Here is a 21,875-nt window from a genome sequence, read left to right as displayed (position 1 = left end):
TGAGCCGTGCCATGAGAAAACCAACATAGTGGCTTTGCATCCGCGCAGTCTGGTCAGGATCCATGTTGTTCGCTTTTAAAGCCTACTGCAATTAGAGAAACTGTTAGCGAACAGCATTGATCCTGACCAGACTGCGCGGATGCGCAGGCTGGTCTGGATCCATACTGGTCGCAAAGCCACTATGTTGGTTTCCCATGGCACGGCTCATATATATTCACTGAGTTGAATAAAAACATCAGCCAATCCTCGTTTAACGTTTTATACGCAAGTGAAAGCCATGATCATCGTTAAATAAATAAAAGGTTTTCAATATCGATCAATGAAATGCAATCAAATCATCTCATCTAAGTTATAAGTCTCATTGAAAACATACTCTGTCTCATAGATAACAAGCGTTATAAAAGTACACAGTATTAAGTTTCAGACAAAATGTTTATGATTAAAAAATATTACTTTATCAATAAAAATCAAGTTAAATACAATAGGGTTATTATTACAGTAGCTCGATCTGGGATGTTGTATTCGGCTCGAGTGTAGTTTTGCCAGATCGGATCTCACGTGGTGCGCAAGCGCCGAGTGTGATCTGACCTTGCAAAATCCACAAGATATATCTGTGATATGGATAGTTGCACGCATCAGGTCATTTCAGCACCACCTACCTTTATTTCAAGTCTTGAGCCAACACCTTAAATAGTTTTAAAGTTGTGCTCTAGACACGAAATATAAAGGACAGAGTTGAAAATCAAATTGTGTCTTTACCTTTGACCTAAGTTCATTAGCTAAAACTCTAAAGCACAAAAATATAAAAAAAAAAATGTTAAAATTATTTTAGTGGTGTTGATGGGGGCTCGGGCTTGAGTGTGGAGGAGAAATGTGGTCTCCTGCACTCCTTAAATCACCTCCTCACCACCCAAATGCATCTCAAGATTAAAGTCACCTCGAATAGTGCCGAAATTGTGCTCTGGACACAAAATACATGAGAGTTTTGAACCCAGTTTGTGACCTTGACTGTTGACCTACAGAGCAAGTCCGTTCGTTCGTCTCTATACTTCCTACCTATATGCCAAGTTTAAAGGCAATACGTTAATTGGTTATTAAGTTATTCTCTGGACACAAAATATGACAGAAAATTGTGACGTTGCTGTGACCTTTACCTTTGATCTACAGACCTGGTTCATGTACACTGCACATCGACACATCTCTACCTATCTATATGCCACAATTGAAGTCAATACCTAGAATTGTTATTACGTTATACTCCGGACACGAAATATGAAGGATAAATTTGACCGTTGTGCTTAAACTTTGATCTTCCGACCTGGTTTTATGCTCTGTACATTATCACATGATCATCTACCAATATGCTAATTTTAAAGTCAATACATTGAATGGTTATTAAGTTATGCACCGACATGTAATATGAGGATCAATCTTTGAGCTCCGTTTGTGGTCTTGATCTTTGACATACAGACCTTTGCACATCGTCTCATGGTCAACTACCATCAGTGGCTTTCTTCGTATAGAATTTCAGAGACAATTTGTACAAAAATGATACGACAAATCTCAAAAGACATTTTCTTGATTGTGCAAAAGTTATCACAACATTATTTCAGTTATTCTTACGTAATAATTGGTTTTGACATAATGTTTTGCAAGCTTTCCGCTGCCGAGAACGTAACAGATTTAATAAGTTGAAAGTTTTATAAACTTTTTACGTACATTATAACAACTTCATGACAATCATTTGATAAGTAAATCGGCAATAAACAAAATTCACAGTTTCAAACGTTTTCTTACTGATAACGAAGAAGTTAGATATTAAAATATTTTGACCATTCGTGCCACGAATAATAACAACTGAAACAATGTTGTGATAACTTTTGCACAATCAAGAAAATGTCTTTTGAGACTGTGTTATCAATTTCACAGCCTCCTTTTAATATACCTAAATAAATTCTTTCAAGGGGCCTCCATGGCCGAGTGGTTAAGGTCACTGTCTTTGAATCACTTGCCTCACACCGATGTGGGCTCGAACCTTGCTCGGGGCGTTGAATTCTTCATAAGAGGACGCCTTCCAGCTGGCTTACAGAAGGCCGATAGTTCTACCCAGGAACCCGCCCGTGATGAAATGCACGGAGGGGTACCTAGGGTCTTCCTCCATCATCAAAGTTGGAAATTCGTCATATGACATTTACTTGTGTATTTGCGACGTTAAACACAACAAAACCAAAAACAAACAAGGCAATCTGAAAGACAGCTAAATCCCCCGCCACTGCTATAGAAAGTGAAAGGATAAACCTTTGATTTTAGCTGTGACCTTGACCTTGAACTGACATGGCTGACTCATGAATTCTGCACAACATCTTGATGAGGTGATCATTTGACCAAAGTTTCATGAAAATCCTTCAAGGGGTTTATGAGATACAGAGCTGAAACCTTTGACCTTCAGTTGTGACCTTGACCTTGAGTTGACATGGCTGACTCATGAGTTCTTGATTAGGTGATCATTTGACCCAAGTTTGATGAAAATCCTTCAAGGGGTTAAGGAGATACAGAGTGGACACCAAATGGAAGGCTCAAACCTTCGACCCTTAGTTGTGACCTTGACCTTGAGCGGGCATGGTTGACTCATAATTTCTGCACATCATTCTGATGAGGTAATCATTTGACCCAAGTTTTATAAAATTCCTTCAAGGGGTTTAGGAGATATAGAGCGGACACGAAATGGAAGGCTCAAACCTTTGACCTTCAGTTGTGACCTTGACCTTGAGCTGACATGGCTGACTCATAAGTTCTGCACATCGCCTTGATGGGGTGATCGTTTGACCCAAGTTTGATGAAAATCCTTCAAGGGGTTTAGGAGATATAGAGCGGACACAAAATGGAAGGCTCAAACCTTTGACCCTAAGTTGTGACCTTGACCTTGAGCCGGCATGACTGACTCATGGGTTCTGCACATCGTCTTGATGAGGTGATCATTTGACCCAAGTTTTATAAAATTCCTTCAAGGGGTTTAAGAGATATAGAGCGGACACAAAATGGAAGGCTCAAACCTTTGACCTTGAGTTGTGACCTTGACCTTGAGCCGACATGGCTGACTCATGGATTCTGCTCATCGTCTTGATGAGGTGATCATTTGACCCAAGTTTTATAAAATTCCTTCAAGGGGTTTAGGAGATATAGAGCGGACACAAAATGGAAGGCTCAAACCTTTGACCTTGAGTTGTGACCTTGACCTTGAACCGACAAGGCTGACTCATGGGTTCTGCACATCGTCTTGATGAGGTGATCATTTGACCCAAGTTTCATGAAAATCCTTCAAGGGGTTTAGGAGATATGGACCGGACACGATTTTGTTACGGACGGAAGGACGGACGGACGGAAGGACGGACGGAAGGATGGACGGAAGGACGGACGGAAGGACGGAAGGACGGACGCAGACCATTCCTATAATCCCTCCGCCACAGCGGGGGATTAATAAATGCCTTCGAAAGAACACTGAATTCTTATTCAATGTAGAACCTTATTCAGGCTATCTCATACACAGTACAGACAATTGTATGTTTATCTATCTCGATTAGTTGAACAAAACAGACTAACAAAAACTCAATTCTACTGATTCTACAAACGACGTTACAGCTTTGAGTGTGGATAAATACCCCAGGTCCTTATTTTTTCACAGACATGTAACTGTGTAGAACCAATTGGATGGCTTCCACAAATGAAGAATTAAACGCCACGAGTGAGGCTCGAATGCACATTGCGAGGGACAACAAATTTGGAGTCAGGGACCTTAACCACTCGGCAACGGAGGTCCCTTTGTTTATTTACAGTATCGCCGTCAAGGGAGGATGTTTATATTGTGTATGTTATAAACAGACTATTGAATTCATGTAGTTTCAGTACAGAAGTTAATGAACTCGTTGAGTGAAACAATATGATTTTAGCCTAAGGCTTGCATTGTCATATAGATGCAAAGCTAAATATAAGAATAATACGTATGTGTAAATGGTATAGCAATTAATAACTTAAAGATGAAAACTTTCTCTTTAACTTGAAGATACAAAGGAGGAACAATACATTATAAAACTTATGCTTCAGTTGCCTAAAACCAAGTTATGTACGGAATTTGTTTTACAAAGCTCTCGTTCGATATTTTAATAACCAAAAGTGGCTTTAATGTTTTAAAACATAATATATCGTAAAATGTCCGTATGACTGAACAGATGTAGTCTTCTTAGTTCTGGATAATATTCCATCAATAATTCACTCTGTCAGGCACTTTCGCACCGTTGCTTATCCATAGCTCTTTGACTGCATTTGCATGAAGTAGGCTTTCGCTTTAAATTGCACTTTATGTTTTATTCTAAATTATATTAGAATGTAAAAGTTTGAAGCAACATACAAGCTTGTGGACGCATGTACCATGAGTTTGTTTTTAAATCTATCAGCCTAGATTTACAAGGCCACTTCTAAGTTTGTTTAGCGAATAATAAAATGCGATCTTTATGTGCCATATGAAAATTAACTTTATCAGATATAAAAGAAGGAATGATTTTGTGTACACGATTTTGTGAATTAAAGTCTGCAGAAACCTGCAGGATTGCTCGTGACCAAGACCGAAGGTGGAGGTCATAACTCAAGTGCTTCTCCAGACATAAGCGAATATAATTATAATATCACTGTTCTTGCATAAAAGCGTCTCACAAACAATAGAGTATAGCTTTTTTTACCTATGTTGACTTTGCGATCTGTTACAATTTTTATTTATGTTATTCTTGGAAGCGGTCATCTATAACCGGGACGCAACCATAAATATTATTCAATGTTTGCATTATAACTAACATTAATGATATTTTGCATACTTCTGAAACTGATAAATAATGACACAATTTTCAAATAGTAAGTCGATATCGAACCGACCTGCTCCTAAAATTTATACATTGTTTTTTTGTGAGACATTTTTACATAAAAACTTTCCAGTTAGTACTTCGTTGATATGATTTCTAAAATAAGTAATCGGACAAATTTGTGCTGTAGAATATATACACGGTTATCAACGAATGATTATTTGTCTTCATTTTTGCCGAATTTGAAAGAGAGTTAGCATGGGGCGACTCTGTATCGGGTGATAGCAGAGAGTTTTGTATTGAAACAACAGAAACTATGGACTAGATTACACCTTCTATGCTGCAAAAAAGACTTTATAGGAAAAAGCTTGACGCACATACAAAATGTTCATTTGACTGCCCCGGCACAGCATTTGAAAAATAAAATTGTATTTACAGCTCATAAATTTTCTCCCTTTATCATACATGCCACGAGTCAGTGAAAAAGGGGCTTTAATGCAAGAATTAAAATTCATAATGTCTGCGAGACATATCTTTACTGTAATACGATAACCTAACATTTGTTTCTGGCATATTACAGATACATTATGTATTTCCTAGGGAGTGTAGTTATCGGATATCAATGCCGGGTCTTGATCTTCCAGTCAGGCATGATAAAGCAGTTTCATAAAGCGTGCGAATAGTAAAACCCGAGAACATTTTTAGTCGTTCGTTATCTTGTTGCTCCAAAGTTCGAAAACACACAGGAGTCTCGAGATATATAATCTAGATACAAGATTTCCTGAGCGCAATTAATTTATTTATGTTGAATCGAGTTTTATTAATAAGGGCGATATCAGTTACGAATTTACTTTACGACAAGCTTTTTCGACCTTTTGTGGTCATAAATTATGAGCTTACAATTTAAATAGATAACAAAGCGTTAAAAAAAAATCAATAAGACAAATTGCTCACTTTTAATCCAACGAAGACAGATTTCATCACTGAATCAGGGATACATAGTTATAACCATGAAAACCAATGTAATTTCTTTAATGTCAGAAACATGAATTTGAATTCATAAGAAGAGGATACTAACATGTACAGATAACAGAATGTATAAAATTTGAACAAATAATTCTTTCTTGTATGAATAACTGTTCTTTTATTTGAAAACAACGTAGACACATAAAAAGACTATACTGAATATCCCACATACAAATGAAATTAATTCCCGTGAAAGCCTGTCTACAGCTTTATTAGAAAATAACGTAGAAACACCAGTAGAATATGTTGAATACTCCAAACATTAGTGGAAATATAACCCTGGAAATCTTGTCTACAAGACGAGCACGACCAAGGTTAGACAGACGACTAAAGCACAACAGTTCGTTCCAGGTTGTCTGAGTGCATGATACCTGTAAAATATGAAAATTTCTATGACAAAACTATCTCAAGTTATCATATCTGTGCAACTCATTTGGCCAAACGGTTCCAAGCGTGTGTTTAAGAAACCCACAAAAGTTGACTATTTCGACTTTGAAAATTTGAAACGTCAATGGTATGCAAAAACAAATAGAACAATTTTAACGCAGTGGATGAAAAAGAACACTAAAACAGTAAATGTAATCTACAACTTGAGGATTAGTTTTTCCATTTGGGTATGAAATGGATTTATTTGCGTCAACTAGCTTCAAACACTTCCGTCCTTTATAACACAGAGAAGAGGAATTACTGTATTCATTTAATGTATAATGACTAGGAGTGGTTATTTAAAATAATTTGTATTCAACATTTCTGTACTTTGTTAATGTCATTCTCCGATCTCTTTTTGTACTTGACGAAGGTTTAAAAATCTTTTAGTTTTCATTACGAGTGTGAATTTATCACTCATTTTATAACTTCCTTCAATTAGTTTGAAAAGTGTACTATTAAAGACTTGTGATTAATCTAGAATAAAAAATATAAGAGATATTTTTCATTTCAAATTTTTTCAATGTACTAAGAAATCCTTACATATTTTGATTTACGTGTATTCTTTTTTAGTACTCCATCAACAGTTTTCAGTTCTTTGGTTGTGTCCGTTGTTTCTTTTCTCTCGGCGCGTGTCAACACGTTAACGTAAGCAAACTCAACAAGGCCCATGAATACAAATGTCAGACAGACAGCTATATAGACATCTATAGCCTACAACGAGTTAAAACAGGATTTATAATATTTTGTTTACAAACATATTGCTTTTATAAGTGACTTTCTGTCACAGGACATTGGTCAAATGTACTATAGAATGGTCATTTTAGTGTTATTTTATTCATCACTGTCAATAATAGTCCCTGTCTACTCAGAATGCCGATTTCGAGAACTGTTCAATAATTCCAATGCTATTGATAAAATACCTAGATCTATAAACTCATTACTCTTCATTAAGTGATTTACAAGCATACGTTTTTCTTGGAAATGAAGCTGAGACAAAAGGTTCATGAAGAAAAGCTGTTAAGTGCAAAACTCTTATATTGCATGAAAAGGGCACGTTATATTTTGCATTACTTTTTATGCAAATGATTTAAATCAAAGCTAATTGACGATTTCATGGAATTTAAACGATTTCTCTTTTTAAGATTTAGGCCCATAATATAAATAAATACCTTTAGATATGAAACGTGCGACATATTCTCCATAGAGTTCGAGGTCTGTGTTGTCATGGTGAGCACGGTAAGTAATCCCAGTGTAATTCTTGCCGGTACGGCCGTGCAGTCCAACCAAAAGTTCAGCCAGGACAAAATGACAATCAGGATACTAGGCAAGTAAATGTGCAAGATGTGAAACTCGTAGTTCCGCCGCATGGTAAATTTTACTCCTATGCAAGGGTATAGTACTGGAAGTGTAAAAGTAACATTTTAGAAAAAGAACCTCTTTCTTTTAATGAAACAAATATAATGCTAATACTTAGAAACATAAATCAATCAAGATATAATATAGTCTTTGGAAACCAGCAGAGCGGGATGACATTTTCAGTTTCCGTTTTGTTCCGGCAAAAAGCCCTTTGGTGTGCAATATGGGCACATCACTATTTACATCGTTGCATTTTTTCTGTTTTCAGAAGTTCGGGTTATTCTAACTGCAACAATAGGTTTTCTAAATAAGGTCCATATTAGATAGGTTCTCAGCATCAGTAGATATAAACTTCTTTAAACTCTACGAAAGAATTTTTTGTTAAAATTGTATAAGCATTATTCTGTCGTGTACTACGGATAAACATACAATATATACCGCTGTAGTACGTCTTTTCACACTCGTAGATGCTTATATTCGCCAGCCAGAAATTGGGAAATTCTATCCCTTTGGACATTGAAACAGCTTCGTTGCTCCAGTAAAACTTCAGAGTCTCCGTACTGTGTCCATCTTAAGTAAAATAATGTACATTCAGGATTTGTATTTAGCATCCTATCTTTTATTTCTTGGTGCAATCTTATTTTAACGTAGGTTTCCGTTAGCTAGTATAAAAATAATAAACAGTTCTTAGAGTAAATTATTAAGATTTAACGTTAGGAAGTCTTTTCTGTAACAAAGGTGTTTGTATATATTGTAAATTTATCATTTTCATACAAAAATCAAAAACAACTTTGTTAAAGTTCATAGCAGTATTTAGCCATAGAAGTGTGGCCCATACCGGCTTATTAATATTTTAATCTCTATTTTTAATCTGCCTGTTGTTTTTTTGTTGTTGTGTTTTTTCTCAAATTTGTGCGTGTTGCATTATGTTTGACTACTACAGCAACGTTTACCACTTAGATGTCTCAATCCATTTAGGCAGTTTTACTTTTAAATTACCAAATTTGGTGCTTCCTTTTTGGTTACAAATAGGAAGCAATCATCCCACATGCATTACTAATTAAATTTGCAGATAATATGCTTAATAAATAAGTTCAGAACTTGTGACTTTGTTCCCTTAATCGTTATTAGCTTTTTTATTGTTTGTATTGTTGTAACATTGACAAAATAAAACCTGTGAAAGGTTTTCACTAGATAATTGTTTGAAAAGGATAAAAAAAAACATACGATGGAGTCCTGCTATAAAGGCCAGCAATGGTTCTAATACAAAATGTTACTAAGAGCGGGGTGGTCTTATAAGTGGAACGACCTAGGCATGTGGGCATATTACATGTATATTTATATTATAAATGCCAAGTTCCTTTTTGGTTTAAATGTACATGAATACTTCGTAGACATGCGGCATAAAACCTGGTTTGGTCAAACAAGTAATAAGACACAATCAGATTTTGTATATAATTCAGTTTTAAGGTACACATGATTGCAATGCATGATAAATAAAATAATACTCATTGGTTGTAATGAAAATTCTAAATGCATGTACTTTGTGAAATGTTGGTAGAAAAATACTTTTTTGTTAAGTACATTTAAACTACTTTGAGTTCAATAATTGATAATTACTTTGTGTCACTAATAGACAACCTACTCTGGATTAGGATTAACACTGTTACAGTTATTAAACCCTTTGTTTCTGCGAGGCGGCTGCATGTAGTCTTTCAGCATAAATAGTCCATGTTTAAGTCTTTGTATAACTATTATCAAGACCTTTGTCAGTCACTTAAGGTAAAATTCCATTAATTATAGGCCTGTGACTAAATTGTGACTTATAAACTGGATAATATATCTGACTTTGTGATATATTTGACCCTATGTGAAAATACAATTGTTAGAAATAAAACTGTAAATTATAAGACGACTTAGTGTCAAACTGTCAATCAGCAAACACCGATGACGTTACAGTCGAAGTTAACAGAACTTAAAGCGCTGAGCACTCCCGTCAGTTAAAAAAGTTGTAAGATAAAACTAAAAAGTAAACTTTATGATAATGTTGACAGATACATATATAATTAAATAATGTTTGTAGAATACATAGGTTGTCTACTTACAACTCTCCATTTCTAGATGGCACACTTGCGTATCAAACGGATATTTCTTAAGATACATTAGGCATGAAAATGTACCGGTAACTCTGCAATGAGAAAGGCAAACGTTATAGACACAAAAGTATTACATATATTGTAGGTAGTCAAGTCTATCAAAATTGATTGGGATATCGACCACAGAAAATGTGCTTGTCAATGAATTAAATTGTGATTCAATAATACAGGCCTATATCTAGTTAGTTGAATGGTACATGGAATCAGTTAAAGAAAACTTTCCAGATATCATTGAAATTTGGAAAGAAAGACAATATGTAAAATGCCTTCGGTTTTGATTGACGTGTAATCAACCAAAACGACAATATTTATATGCTTTAAGTGACATTTTCATTGGAATAGAAAAAAGCATAATGTAAATACCAAATTATTTTACTTTTTTTATTATCATTCATTCTATGTACACAGTTAACGGTCCATAATGCTTAAAACTTTTATTTTAAAAACAGATGAAACAGCTTTCCAAATAGGTAATTACTAACATTGTTACAAAAGCACTACTTTTAATATTGCACATGAACTGTTATAGTTAGAGCCATAAGGTGTGTGTGGGGTGGAGGGAGTGTAATAAAAACAATAGATTCAATGAATTAATATATTGTAGTATATTCAGCAATATTCAAACCTTTGACAAATAATGAAGACAGTAATAATCAGAAATAGGATTTAACAAGAAATTAATGTATTTTATGTTCTTAACCGAAAATGTGGCAGCCACATTTAAACAAAGGTATTATGAGCCTTTAAAAATAATGACTTAGCATGAGAGACGTATGTTGAACATGACTATTTCGGTCTGATCTGTGTCATTGTTTCTTTGCTGAGGTGAAATAGAAATGTGAAGAGGTTCATCTTGTATTGAATATGTAAACACGAGAGCGGAAAGAACACAACAACATCCTATTGAAGATATGAGGATATACATACTTGGCGCTGTACTGAACAGTTCCATTTGGATACAGGTGTGCCATCTTGTTTGGAACAGTGACTTCATGATAATCGGATTCCTTTTCATTTATAATGTAAACATCTGGTAACCATAGTTTATCAACCATTGGGCCTTCAAGTTCCAATCTTGGATATTTCTGTGTATCGGGGTATCTAAGTCTCTCATCAACCCAGCGCTCTCTTAGAAACATTGTCATAGAATAGTCCTGACCCGAAAAATAAACAGACTAAAACAAAACTAATAATATCATTTCTGTTAGACAAATCGATTTTAGCAAAAAAAACGGATAAATAATTAGGCTATAGCGCAAAGGAAAATTATGAGTACGTCAGGTTAGTGTATTAAGATATATCATGTTTATACCAGCCACTCGAAATATCTAAGTTCAGTAGCCCTAAGGGATATATAAATGTCTGCCATGTTCAAATAAGCTAGACTTAGTTTGAATTTGCGAAACAATATATTGTCATTTAAAAAGTTACCCTTCAGCTTAGTCTTGTACCAGTTTTAAACAACTATGCCTAAAATCATGCTTACTTTAATAAGTTTACAAAAATGCGAGTAAGAAATCAGAACGGGTGATAAAGCATTTCCTTTACTGTGAATAAATATACAATATTTGAAAGTCATATCAATGACATATGCTTCAGAATTGTTTCCTTAATTATCAAGTTATGAATAGGTATTACCATATTTGCATCGCTGAAAGCATACATTGACTGTATGTACACGTTTATGTACACCGCCACTTGTTTGTCCGATGCTTGGGTAATGGAATAACAGGAAATAATCATATCAATAAATATATCGACGTGTCTATAAGGACGGAAACAAGAATATTTAAATTATATAATAAAGATAAATGTTTACTGAAACAAATTATTGCACAACTTTTTAATGTGAAAAGAAGTGGTTGCCTGATCAGAACTCAAGAGTAAATATCTTGAATATGTTAATTTTTCAACTGACGTCAAACCAACTGTCTTGACAAAATTTGCTCAGATTTAACTAAAATAATATTGGTATAATGTCAGAAAATGAAGAAAATGTGCATTAAAAAGATTTCTGGCTGAACCTGCAGTGTATGCTATATGTCCGGTCAATATTCAACCGTATTTTGCTAGGCTAAAGTCACAACTTGAAGAAACTAATCTCGGCAGTTTCTTTTCAATGTCATGTTGTAAAACATGTATACAATGACTTGCTGGTTAATTGTAAAATGTATTCGCTAGAGGTCCGAAGTTTTGCCACTTTACCGGCAAGGCAATAAATAGGTGTATACATTGTTGGAATGAATTGTGTAAAATATGTCTTACCTTTGTCAAACTTTGGAGGAAGTTCCTTTTCATAACCGTCAATAATCTGCCTCATGATTGTATACCTGAATAAAAAAGCTGCAAGCTTTTACAAAATCACTTGCTTCTCAACACCTCACTTGTGGAAAAGCCATTCATCTGACTTAGGGAAGGCCTTTATTTTACCAAAGGTGCCAGTCTATGCCTGAAATTATATCTGGAAGGGCTCCTTGGGTCTTCCTCTACCCCCAAAAAACTGTAATGACGCTATATGATATATTTGAATAAACAAAACAGATAACATACTTTTTCGTCTGTACAGGTTAAATTTACCTTTAGTTTTATGACTAAAAGGTCCCAGCAATGGGAGAAATTCTGACATCCATACCTTATTTGTTAAACATGTAAGTAAATCGCCATTCTGTCACAGATGGACTACTATCACAAATATATGATAGTTTGATTTTGGGTCATTCTTTTGCCAAGATAATCCCTCCCTTCTGCAATGAGTCAGTGTTCTGATCAAGAAAGTATCGTAGTTTTAGACAGCGGACTTTTGATCATACGAAATAAATTGAATATTGTTTGCGGTATCTGTAACATTGCAATACTTACATTGTTTCATTAGATGTAGTTGGGGAGACAGTGTTTCTTTGGATCATCATACAAATCACGTACAACAGAATCAGCTTACACTTTTGGCCCATGTGTCTTATTTGGAAAGCTTGACCTGGAATAAAAATATGTCTTGACGTAAATACCTTCTGAATCTACACAATCCTCTTTGTTATACAATTATATCATTACAAGTTACTATTAGTCTGTCTGAATCATATGTGAGCCGCGCAGTCTGGTCTGGACCGGATTCCATGCTGTCTCTATTTGCAAAAGGGTTTGAAAGCGAACAGCATGGATCATAACCAGACTGCGCGGATGCGCAGGCTGGTCTGGATCTGATGGTCGCAAACGCACTATGTTGGTTTTCTCATGGTGTGGCTCATTATGTGCATTTTATATTACAAGGAAAACCCTGATCAAGACTCTGCATTATATAATTACAAAGTATGTTAGTTTTGAAATAGTTTTTATGTAAGATATAAAGCATACAAACCAGAATGAATTGACAGATCTTGAAAGATATTAACTTTAATGTACGCTGTTTACATAGTTTGTATTTGACAACATCAAGAGATACAACAACTTCAACTTGCAGACAACTGGTGTTTGGGCGATATCGAGTGTTTCAATTCATGACAACATATGCGTCGTTTGCCCTTAAAGCTCTTTGATTAAATGCTCTTGACTGACTGAATTTTTTTATTCGCTAAAGTTGTTATTGTCTTCTAAAATTACATCGAGTCTGCAATTCTGTTGCTAGATTGCGTTCCACGCATACAAAGAATCTTCTTCTTACTGATTGGTTTTATATTTGCATTGTATTGAGTCAGGATATTGTAATATGCTTACAGATATTATGCATCGCCAAATATTAGCAAATGGTATGGTAGCTGTATTGTGGTTTTGCTGCTCATATAGACAGTATTTTAAATTTTCAAATACAGGGAAATATGCAATTAAAGCGAAGAAATTTATTTCTATTAAAGTCCCTCAACTACAAAATGGTATTTCGCAACGTTAACGTTGATTAAAAGAATTAAGATGCAAAATTAATGCATTTTAATAATATAATAACAAATTTGTGATCAGGCATTACGGTACACGAAAGTAAGATTAGTAAAAATGTGAATACGAGGATTGTTCAAATATGAATGCATCTAAGCACATAAAAATGTATGTTGATAGATTTCAATGAAAATTTTATTTAGTCCCCTCGAAGTATTCACCTCCAACAGATGTGCAAAGTTTCAATTTTCTAGTCTAATCCCTGAAGGCATTTTCATAGTCTTTTCTAGGTATACTATGAAGACACTGGAATATTGCAGAACCGAGGTGTTTGCGCTGCACAAATTTTCGACCAGAAAGGTATTTTTTAACCTAGGGAACAAAAAGAAGTCACACGGGGCAAGGTCAGGCGAATACGGAGGGTTAGGGAGCACAACAACCTTTTCCTGCTTCAGAAAGTCTTGTACAATAGACGCCTTGTGCGATGACGCATTGTCATGTAGCAATCTGACATTGGCCAAACCAGTTGCGGGTCTTCGATTTTTGAAATATTTCTTCAGTTTTCGAAGAACTTTAGTCTTGTAAAACTTCGCATTTTAGGATTTGCCTTTAGGTACAGCAACCTGAATGGCAGGACACTGAGTTGTGACGAATATGGCATACATTACCTTCTTGATACTCATGGTCCACTTTGCAATGTATGGTCTTTTGCCAGACTTTGATGCCCATATTTTGTTCTGAATCTTTTGTTTGGGCTCAAAAAAAGTGAACCCATGTCTCGTCACCACTGACGGACAGTTGCGAAAGATCGTGCATTGTAATTTGGAAACTGTTTAAGCAACAACTTTGCGCATTGCACGCGTGCCTTTTTCTGCTCATCTGTCAACAGATGGGGAATCCATCTAGCACAGGTCTTTCTCATTTTCAAATTACGTTTCAGAATTGTATTTGCTGCTCCTAATGAGATGCCAACCATACTAACTATTTGCCTAGCGGTGTATCTTGCATCAGTAGCAACTATTTCTTTCACTCTAGCAACCATCTTGGCAGACGTTGCTGTTTTCGGCCGACGGCCATGTGGTGCATCTTCTGTTGAAACTAACCCACATTTGAATTTCTTAAACCAATGAATAACTGTCGAAAAAGACATTTCATTATGCCCATAAACAGAACATATTTCATCAAAAATGTCTTTACACCCTATGCCAAGAATACAACGATTCTTAATATAGGACCGTATTTCAACGGCGTACGCTGACCTTCTTCCAACCATTTTTGTATTAGTATACACGAGTAGGCAATGTTTAGCGAGCGATAGACTGTGTTATCACTGGACCACTGCGTCCGCTCTTCCGAGGCGATGTCAGAACTGTCTTCTTTTTTTCAAACGTTTATTTCGTTGTCTCTGTATTTTACTTTCTCTATGCATACACAAGTTTATACATTTTAGTATTATACACATCCATACGTACTTTTCGGCTCCAAGAAGACTGCGTGTTAGTGACTCCGCTTTTTCTGTTGGACCTTTGTCACTGTTTTAACCCACAATCCTTGAAATGAAACAAAGACTTGTGAAATATTACTTTCAAAGTTTTAATACTATAACACTATAACGTAAAAATACCAACGATATTAACAGCATACGTTTATGGTGAAAATAATGTTTTGGAGGTTTATACATGTTTTAAATGTGAAATTCTGTCCTGTATCCTGTATCATTGTTTCACTGTTTTATTTCTATTTTGTTTCTTAAATAAATCAGTATATTCGAAAAGGGAAGCACGTCGTAACAGTTTGTTTAAACTTGACTGACCACCTTGAATGGATGAATTAGACTTAGTACTCTAATATAATAAAAAAGCTATAATAAGACCATTTTAAAGCATAAAATATAACAAAGTAACAGCGGATATGAATAACGAAATGTGGAATACATCCCTTACGATCCGTTTTAATCGCTTAAATGGAAATGTATTGTGAAACAAAAATGTATATGCTCCATGATCCCAAAGGTCTTTTTTGAGAACATATGATAACCCTGTTTCAAATCCAATGTATTTTCATCATGTTTTAAGTGATCCAAAGTGCTCAATCTACTCAACTTTATGACATAGTGCCATTTTAATGTTTTTGTTGCCCGAATGAGCATTAACGTCAGAACTAATGTACAAAGATGACACAAAGTGTGTACTTGTCTTGAAACTGGTTATTGATCACTGAGAATTGTCTAATATAGCCAAAGCGACATCGATTTATCATTAAAAAAACACAAAATACTGAGTGTCTTAATTTTATTAAAAAAAATATATGAGTATTCAAACAGTAGACACATACTTATTATGAACTTATTCAATCAGTTACTTCATGAAGTACACATATCTAAATTTTAGACATACTTATTGATATATATTTATTATTTTATTTTCATTATTATGCATATAACTATTCATTTATTCCTATTAAAATTTATATGTAAATTTTTCAAATAGGTTTAGGCCTTGGGATATCGAAATTGCTTTATTATGATGGTCAACTGCTTTTTTTAAAAAAAAGGTAATTTGGATGATGTTATTACATCCCTCTAGTGCTGCCAAGGTGTACTGAAAATTAATCAATTCTGAAAAAAAGATATGAGCCGCGCCATGGGAAAACCAACATAGTGGCTTTGCGACCAGCATGGATCCAGACAAGCCTGCGCATCCGCGCAGTCTGGTCAGGATCCGTGCTGTTCGCCAACAGTTTCTCTAATTCCAATAGGCTTTGAAAGCGAACAGCATGGATCCTGACCAGACTGCGAAGATGCGCAGGCTGGTCTGGGTCCATGCTGGTCGCAAAGCCACTATGTTGGTTTTCTCATGGCACGGCTCATATATGTTTAAAAGAAATTGGTAAATGCAGACGACAGATATAGCCTAATTACTGTCAAAGTGAAACACAAATGAAATTGAAACAAACTTTTTTTGTTTCACTAACATTCTACTTAAAAGGAGATACTAACAAAATTTGATGAAATGCAATGAAAGAAGAATTCACAAACAATATGTAAAACAATCACCCGTTATGCAAGACGGAAATGTTATTGTCTATCTACGTTATTGTCTATCTTTAAATGGAACAATATTTATAACAGGTTGGCCCTCCATTGTCAAGTGTTAAAGAAAACCTAATTGTAATGTTCGGATACGTGCCGAATGACCTACTTGCGTTATATTTGAAATCTAAAACAATATAAAATATCTATATTCACTATAATACGCCTTGTTCGAAAAGAAAAAAAAACACGTTTATTTTCGTATTAACAACATTGGTGCAATACTATCAATGACTGCCCTTTCTGTGGGGTTTCCCGTGAGATCTGACGTCATACAGAAAAAAACATGAACGTTGAAAAAGGTACACCAAAATTTCAAGAGAACAGTAAGTTGTATTTTAAGATGATTTTTCCGACCCAGAAAATCATAATTGAATTGACATGACTTAATGATATTTCATGGATTTTATGAAATTTAAGGTAAAAAATCAGGAACTTTTTTCATCGAAAGGCGAATTACGCTTAACACGTCCCCTGGTCTTTTCGGCTGTTATAATTAGATCTAAAAAGATCATGATCCTGCCATTTCTTTTGATTTTCTGAAATTTTTTAGCAAACAACTATTTTTTGTATTAAGCTACTTTAAAAATGTAAATATAAAAACTGAATGCTATTTTTGTTAGTTAATTAACTGCAGTTGAGACGTCTTGCAATTCATCCGAGAATCGCTAGCACGATTCGTGGATTTTCAAGACGTCCAGTGTGGTTTAAATTCGTCGAAACGCAAAACAACACTTAATTCATATATAATTCAGCTTTTACTACGAGAAAAGGTTTGGATGTCAAATGTATCTTGGTAAGACATTTGAGCCGCACCATGAGAAAACCAACATAGTGGCTTTGCGACCAGCATGGATTCAGACCAGCCTGCGCATCCGCGTAATCTGGTCAGGATCCATACTGTTCGCTTTCAAAGCCTATTGCAATTAGAGAAACCATTAGCGAACAGTATGGATCCTGACCAAACTTCGCAGATGCGCAGCGGCTGGTCTGGATCCATGCTGGTTGCAAAGCCACTATGTTGGTTTTCTCATGGCGCGGCTCATTTAATCAAAGTTCAGACAAAAAATATATTCTTGGGTTTAATGACCATTTAGATAGAACAGACATTTTACAAAGTCAGATTTCGTAAAAGAAATACCTTTCATTTGTATCCACATTTCTTATTGAGAAAACGGTATTTTCAGAATCTAGGTCACTACCCTGTTCACAGCTTTACGCTTATCATTTCATTACATTCCAAGAATTCTAAATAATCAAGTAAGCTTTTATATTATTAGCATTCAGTCAAACAAATAACCGGTGTTACTATGATTTACCCTCTGTAGAACTTCTGATAATTCTTTTATCAGTTTTTCATATCTGTGATCGATTTGTTGTTCTTGTCGCTGGTTGAAACGGGTTATGCAGTTTATTTCAATAGCAATATAATTTAAATAATACATAAGGGTAATATCATGATTAGAAATTGTAATAATATAAATCAATTTAATAGATATCAGATATGACATGCGATCTGTTATAAACAAACTAGTAAAGTAATTTAAAGGTCATCTAGGAAGTGACATTTAATTTCTTAAGCACAGAACTATTTATTTATGAATGAAGTGGTATGTAGATCAAAAATGCGTATATGTACTTATTATTACCTGATTAAGAACAAAAACTGGGTCATTTATACTGAAATTTCATAGACACATCATTTCTTGTGTTCAAACTTTAATTTTTACCTGCAATTTATTATTTGTGTCTTGAAGGTCTATATGCAGAATAAATGCAACTCACTTTTCCACTAGTAATGATTTAAAAGTCACGATATTCGGTTTCTCGACTATAAATATACGTGTCTGTGTCAAGTAATATAATATAACGTGACTTGAACAATTTACTACTTGCACCGTTTTGTTATATGTTTTACCGTTAGTTTGTTGTTCATGACGTCATTACCGGTAACGACACTGTGTTTCGTATTGAAGATCAGTCGCTATTCAATTGATCAGTAAGACTAATTATATTCATTATCCAAAAAACATACGAACAAAATCAGGTAAGATTCAAATAAGTGATGATGACATTAATGGGTTATATCTTGTACCACAAATAAGTGTTACTAAAAGGAACAATGTATTCTATTTCATTTAGCAGGAAGTGCACTTTACATTTAATAATATCGCATAACAAAATATTTACACTGTAATAAATTTTGAAGTGTTTCTGTTTAATAAACCCCACGAGAAATCCATTTTCTGTTTGTGGAGTATGAAATCCATTACTTCTTATTGAATTTCCACCGACCTGTTAATGTGTTAAATTTCCGTTTGTCACAGGGGTATGTTATTTGCTAATAACAAAACACGTGTTTAAACAGGACTAATTTGAAGAGTTTTCTAGTTCTGTATTCTGAACTGACGAGGTTTTCATCAACTATGATGAAAAAATGTTTCTAATTGCATAAGTTAAGAAAGGTGGTGATTCTTAATTATGTGTATAATGGTATATTTTTCAGGCTGAGTGGCCTAATAATTTGACTTCAAACATTCACCTTGTATCAAACCGTTGTTAGCGTCACACTATTGGTTTCGTCACACCACTTGTTACGTCACGACGCTTGTTGCGTCACACCGTTGGTTGTACAATTCTTTCATATGAGGAACCTAGCCTGCTAGCTTGTGGAATGTCAATGACGCCTGAATTAATATCCAGGGAGGCTTCTGCAGTCGTCCTTAGTCATCAACATAACTTATATATATGTAATGGAGAACCGAACAAAACTGACATAAATGATTATCTTACAAACTTATACCATATTACTACCATGTTAGAAAACAGTGTGCTCTTGACACATTAAAAACATTCGTCTGTGTGAAGTTAGCAGAATAGCAGACTAGAAGACTAGCAGAATAACTCCAACAGAATGGCAGAATAACTCCAGCAGAATGGCAGAATAGCAGAATAACTTCAGCAGAATGGCAGAACAGCAGAATACCTCCAGTAGAATGGCAGAATAGCATAATAGCTTCTGCAGAATGGCAGAATAACAGAATAGCAGATCACCTCCAGCAGAATGGCGGAATAGCAGAATAACTTCAGCAGAATGGCAGAATAGCAGAATAACTTCAACAGAATGGCAGAATAGCAGAATAGCGCGATAACTCCAGCAGAATAACAGAATAACACCAGCAGAATAGCAGTAGAAACGCCAGCAGAATAGCTGAATAACTCCAACAGAATAGCAGAAAAACTCAAGCTGAATAGCAGAATAACTGCACCATAATAGTAGAATGACTCCAGCAGAATAGCAGAATAATTCCAGCAGAATAGCTCCAGCAGGATAGCAGAATAAAAGAATAACTCCAGCAGAATGGCAGAAGAGCAGATAGCAGAACACCTCCAGCAGAATGGCGGAATAGCAGAATAACTTGCAGAATGGCAGAATAGCAGAATAACTTCAACAGAATGGCAGAATAGCAGAATGGGAGAATAGCACAATAGCGCAATAACTCCAGCAGACTAACAGAATAACTCCAGCAGAATAGCAGTAGAAACGCCAGCAGAATAGCTGAATAACTCCAACAGAATAGCACAAAAACTCAAGCTGAATAGCAGAATAACTGCAGCATAATAGTAGAATGACTCCAGCAAAATAGCAGAATAACTCCAGCAGAATAGCAGAATAATTCCAGCAGGATAGCAGAATAAAAGAATAACTCCAGCAGAATGGCAGAAGAGCAGAATAGCATAATACCTGAAGCAGAATGGCCAAAAAGCAGACTAGAAGAATAAGAATAGCAGAATAACCCCAACATAATTGCAGGATAACAGAATAACTCCAGCAGAATGGCAGATAAACAGAATAGCAGAATAACTCCAGCAAAATGGCAGAACAGCAGAATAACTCCAGCAGAATAGCAGAACGGTAGGATAACTCACGCAGAATAGCAGAATAACTCCAGCAGATTAGCAAAGTAACTTTTGTTCATTTTACCTCGCATTTGTATGATGATTTAAGTTGGCCTAAGACTATGTGTGTGGTAAACAGTTAACCATGCTATGTGTGTGGTAAACAGTTAACCACAATTTGTTAGAAAATCAGTTTTGACATTGAAAAGAACAACTTTAATTTAAGAACGACTTTTATGCATTATACCTCTCGCATATTACCTTACACAATTAACATTAGCCTAAGGTAGAAAAATAACAGAATAACTCCAGCAGCGTAGCAGACAAACTCCGGCAGAATAGCAGACTACAGGAGAAGAGCAGAATACCAGAATAACGCCTGCAAAATAACAGAATAGCAGAACAATATAAAGAAAAGACAAAAAAAGGCTTTATGTTTTTATTTTGACTTGCATATGCACGACAATTAACATCAGCGCTAGAGACTATTTTTGCAACAGGAGGTTTCACTTTCTTTTTTTAAAAAAAAGCAAAATAATAGTTCACTACTAGAGTGTGTTTTAAAGTTATGACATTTAAATGGCGTTTTATGATAATACTATATGGTGAATACAACCTTCTCTTTCATATATAAATTACCGCCACCAAGGTATTATCTTTTCTAATAATTTTCAAATTTTAGTGAATAAACATCTAATATTAGAAGTGAAAATCTGAAAATTTTGAGAGCGGAAAATAGCAATTTATGTAAAGTAGATGTTGCTGTTTTGGTAAGGCTATTTTTAATATTTCGGACTGCATTTTTGGAACTTACAGGTCATTTTCAAATGATTTTTTTATAGGATTATTCTATGTTTTACCCGAAAAGTATACTGCTGGAGTTATTCTGGTATTCTGCTCTTCTGCCATTCTGCTGAAGTTATTCTGTTATTCTGCTATTCTGCCATTCTACTGGAGGTATTCTGCAATTCTGCTGAAGTTATTCTGTTAGTATGCCATTCTGCTGGAGTTATTCTGCTATTCTGCTATTCTGCCATTCTGCTGAAGTTATTCTGCTTTTCTGCGATTCTGCTGAAGTTATTATGCTATTCTGCTTTTCTGCCATTCTGTTGAAGTTATTCTGCTATTCTGCTGGAGTTATTCTGCTCTTCTGCCATTCTGCTGGAGTTATTCTGCTATTCTGCCATTCTGCTGGAGTTA

General features: G+C 35.1%; 1 protein-coding gene across 2 annotated transcripts; it reads right to left on the bottom strand.

Annotated features, from left to right (window-relative positions):
• Positions 1 to 5,813: 5,813 nt before the first annotated feature.
• On the bottom strand, positions 5,814 to 18,124 carry LOC123558537 (glycine receptor subunit alpha-3-like). 2 transcript variants are annotated; one of them, XM_053544011.1, is made up of 11 exons: positions 17,917 to 18,124; positions 15,157 to 15,234; positions 12,677 to 12,791; positions 12,083 to 12,147; positions 11,456 to 11,529; positions 10,745 to 10,971; positions 9,767 to 9,849; positions 8,091 to 8,231; positions 7,475 to 7,704; positions 6,846 to 7,016; positions 5,814 to 6,247 (listed from the first exon to the last, which is right to left on the bottom strand). In XM_053544011.1, exons 3-11 carry the CDS (start codon positions 12,766 to 12,768, stop codon positions 6,089 to 6,091), a joined length of 1,242 nt encoding a protein of 413 aa, XP_053399986.1. In that variant the 5' UTR covers positions 12,769 to 12,791; positions 15,157 to 15,234; positions 17,917 to 18,124; the 3' UTR covers positions 5,814 to 6,088. The 2 variants fall into 2 exon arrangements, with proteins under 2 accessions (XP_053399986.1, XP_053399987.1); XM_053544012.1 differs by having other exon boundaries at positions 8,100 to 8,231.
• Positions 18,125 to 21,875: the final 3,751 nt, after the last annotated feature.

The sequence above is a fragment of the Mercenaria mercenaria genome, chromosome 5 (genome assembly GCF_021730395.1).
Source record: "Mercenaria mercenaria strain notata chromosome 5, MADL_Memer_1, whole genome shotgun sequence".
Lineage (NCBI taxonomy): Eukaryota > Metazoa > Mollusca > Bivalvia > Venerida > Veneridae > Mercenaria > Mercenaria mercenaria.
Note: the sequence above shows the minus strand (reverse complement) of the source record. Positions and strands in the feature narration are given on the sequence as shown.